The sequence below is a fragment of the Ziziphus jujuba genome, chromosome 9, assembly GCF_031755915.1.
Source record: "Ziziphus jujuba cultivar Dongzao chromosome 9, ASM3175591v1".
NCBI classification, from domain to species: domain Eukaryota; kingdom Viridiplantae; phylum Streptophyta; class Magnoliopsida; order Rosales; family Rhamnaceae; genus Ziziphus; species Ziziphus jujuba.
Window position 1 is genome coordinate 24152781 of NC_083387.1, and position 4370 is coordinate 24157150.

Consider the following 4370-nt stretch of genomic DNA (forward strand, 5'->3'; position numbering starts at 1 on the left):
TTTTAGACTTTAAAGCAAACACGATAGAACCAGCATTCTAAGTGCCAAAACCAGTCAGCATTGCCAACGATAATTTGGTACCTAAGACCTAAAGAATAATAACTATACGAAACCTTTTGTTCGTACAACTCAAGCATCCAACATACATAATATCTTTTCCGTATAAATAAAACCAGAAGATTCAAACGTTTACAAACTTTGGCTCACATGTGGCACAACACAGGTGATGAGACTCTTTTTTAACCTCGCAAATATCTTCCGTACCAACCTTAGAAACATTTTCGGTGAACAATTGCTGGACCTGATTCATCGTACTCGCCCTTGGATATCCACATCTGCAAAATAAAATTAAAAAAGATCAGAAAATGAACGTACAGCATTATAAGTTGACTACCTTTATTCAAACAAACAGTAAACACGTTGGAATCTATAGATACAAACAGATATAGTCAATAAAATTCTACAGATAGAGAAGAGTTAACGAACATATATTTATCCATCTAAATATAAGAAAATAGATGAAAGTTACCTGTTGGAAAGTGCTGACCGATGCTGAAATTGATCCTCCAATCCAGACACTGTACTTTCTTTCGGGAGGAGCAACCACCTTGATCTTCACGCTGCTGGGAGCAATAGTAGTAATTTCCTTGCTTGTCCTATCAGCAATCCCTGGGAACATGGTTGAACCACCACTAAGCACAATGTTTCCTTACAGTTCCGTCCTGATATCAACATCACACTTCATAATGGAGTTGTAAGTATTTTCGCGGATTCCAGGAACTTCCATACCAATCAGAGATGGCTGGAAGAGTACTTCTGGGCAACGGAACCTCTCTGCTCCTATTGTAATCACCTGACCATCAGGCAATTCATAGCTTTTCTCAACATTAGAGCTGTTCTTTGCAGTCTCCAATTCTTGCTCATAATCAAGGGCAACATAAGCTAGTTTCTCTTTCACGTCACGAACAATTTCCCGTTCAGCAGTGGTGGTGAAAGAGTACCCTCTCTCAGTAAGGATTTTCATCAAAGCATCTGTTAGATCACGGCCAGCAAGGTCCAACAGAAGAATAGCATGGGGGAGCGAATAACCTTCATAAATCGGCACTGTATGGCTCACACCATCACCAGAATCCAAGACGATACCTATCCAATTGCAAAAATTCATGTGGATGAAAAATAAATCGTACAAATCAGTAAGTTATAAGTACAATATTGTATACATATCCTAATTTCTGTAAAACATGCTGAATGATAAAGTAACCAAAAAAGCACCCAATACAGCATAGGGTTCAAAAACTAATCAATTAGTCATATATATAGAATGTAACTTACAACATTCAGAACCACACAATATCTAAACCAATAACAACGAGTGCCTTCTTCTATTATACATGGCCCTCAACATTCCTCAGCTCCTAATTCTTTTTACTCAAGTCAGTTTTAGGTTTAGCTTCCAGCTCAGAAGCAATTACCAGGTTTATTTTAGAAGCAATTGACTCGAAAAAGAAAACAAAAAATCCCAATAGGCAACCACATGCACATGAAATAAGGCGGCCTATATCAAATTCGTCAAACTCAATGGTCATGATTTCGACATATTACAAGAACAGAGATTCGTTATTCATACAAACCTGTTGTACGTCCACTAGCATAAAGAGATAGAACGGCCTGGATAGCGACATAAAACCTGTTTAGTTATGTTTTTGTTTTCAATTTTCAAAATATTATTTTAAAAATAAAAATAAAAAATAAATTGTTTTTATTTATTTTTTGATAACAAGGATGTTTAGCTAGCTAGTGATGTTTGAAAACAGTTTTCAAAATTAAAAAATAGAAAACATCATTTTAATATTTTTTAAATTTTTTTTAATTTGTTTTCTACAACTGTTTTTTAAAACTGATAATCAAACAGGTAATTTTTTATTTTAGAAATAGTTTTCTATTTTATAGAATAGAAAACTGTTTTAAAATTTAATGGCCAAACAAACCCTTGGCACATTGAAGGTCTCAACCATGATTTGGGTCATCTTCTCCCTATTGGCCTTTGGGTTGAGTGATGCCTCAGTAAGAAGTACTGGGTGTTCTTCAAGGGCAACACGAAGCTCATTGTAGAAGGTATGATGCCAAATTTTCTCCACATCATCCCAGTTGCTAACAATACCGTGTTCTATTGGGTACTTCAACGTGAGGATACCTCTTTTAGACTGGGCTTCATCACCCACATAAGCATCCTTCTGACCCATCCCAACCATAACACCGGTATGAGGAGGTCTGCCAACAATACTGGGAAACACTGCCCTTGGGGCATCATTGCCAATAAATCCAGCCTGCAGATTTTAGGGGAAAATGAACAGAGCATCCATTCAGTTAAAAGAAGACATTTCAAATTCAGCTGCTAATATAACCAACTAAGAAAATCCACACCATGTGGATAAATTAAAACAACAAAATAAAATTACATAAAATAATAAAACATATTAGAACCTGTATATCTTGGTATTAATATGCTTTTTGTAAAATTGACTGAGACCTGTGTAATACTCTAGTATTCTTAAAATGTTTTTTATCCACCGGTACTGGAGTTTTGTAAAGAACATCTATTAGGATACAACGGTTACAAAGATTTTAGACACAGCATCTCCAAACAAAGATTTTAGACACAGCATCTCCAAAACTTTTCCATTGAACTTTTTGCATACTATTACTTTACCACGCTATTGCTGCTTTTCTTTTAGATTTTCACGTATTTCTCAAAAAAACCTTTTTCCTTATATTTTTTTGAAAAACTGAAAAAAACATTCAAAAGTATGTGTGAGCGTCAATCTCTCAAACACATAGTTGTATTTCCTCAAAACTCTAACCCCCATCTTCAAAATAATTATTTTACTTTATTTAAACAAAATTGATCAAAACCCTCATTTTTCCAAACAAACGGTAGGAAATAAAACAAAGCCCAAAGCCTTTAAGGCTCAATAAAGGAAAATCATTCACATTTTGTGTTGGCCAAAAACTATAACAATCATTGCCAATCTCATATAAAAAGGTTCGTGCAAGTGCAAGGATTACTCCCATTTTTGGTTGCAGAAGAGAGAGAGTGAAAGCTATGAGTCAACCACGTATGGGAAAGAAAAAGTCTGATATGGGAGAGAGTGGCGTGTTATATAATGTGAAAATGTAATCACGTGGCATCAAATCATATGAAGGAATGCCTAGCTGTACAGTACTCCGAGAGTACTAGAACTTTTTATGACTAATTAAGGTGACTCTTATTTTTTTAAAGGAGTCAATTTATGAGCTAAGGTTTTGGAAAAGAGTACCAAAATTGTACCTTAAATTTTGTTTGCCAACCAGTACATTAATGGTTGACAATAAGATAATTAATAATGCTAAAACTATCAATAATTATCAATTATGTTAGAATTATTAAAATATTTATCAAATAATATAATGAATGACATAGTAATATTTGATTGCTTTATTTTTGTTATTCATTTATCCATTGAAGAACTTTTTTTTTATATTTGAAATATATAAATAATATATAAATATGTTAACAAATAATATATCAATACATGTCATTTAATAAATAATATTGATAAATATTTTGGTACCTATAATATTATTGTAAAACTATACTCTACTAATCCATAAAAGATGAATATAAAAAATTCCACGCCACATCATTTGATGGCTTTATCATTATTATTATTTTTTTATTATTATTACAACAATTTTAATTTAAAATTCTGTTAATAACATATCTATGGGGTAGTGACATGGAAATGACTTGTGAGGATCTTACATGGTGAACTTTTTTGGTATGGCTCCTATAACATGCCAAACTTTCATCGTTCAAATAATGACACATCTAAATATATAACTTTTTTTAATTAAAATCTAATAAGGAAAGATCAATTTATAAAATTTGACTGCAACCAACCAGTAATTATTGTTAGTATATGTGAGCAACTGATGGTAAGTCAAATACTGCTTACCATATCAAAATTATATGTATATATACACACACACACACACACACACACACACACACACACACAAATATATACATATAGCTTTGCTAAAATGCATGCTGTCAGGACCCGTCCAAGATTCTTCATCGAAATCCTAGACAATCCCTGATTCCAGGGAAACACCACCGAACCTTCCAACGGAAAATCCGCCAGCATCTCCCCTAAGGGTAGAACTTACCACAAAATTCCCTTCACATAAAACACACTCCAATAAAGACCACCTTATTCCTCCCACCTTACTACAATTTATTTCCACAAATTTACAGCACTTCAAAATAATAACAGAGAATCAATATATGATTTAATAACTATGTGTCTAATCAGTATACAGAGCATTAT

The 4370-nt window shown here is 33.3% G+C and overlaps 1 protein-coding gene across 1 annotated transcript; it reads right to left on the reverse strand.

Moving 5' to 3' along the window:
- On the reverse strand, positions 1–2318 carry LOC125424222 (actin-7). Its single transcript, XM_060820129.1, is given in 4 exon segments — positions 1–335; positions 530–1143; positions 1632–1685; positions 1988–2318. Coding segments are annotated over 4 exon segments (999 nt in total). The 5' UTR covers positions 2253–2318; the 3' UTR covers positions 1–269.
- Between the last annotated feature and the right edge of the window lie 2052 nt (positions 2319–4370).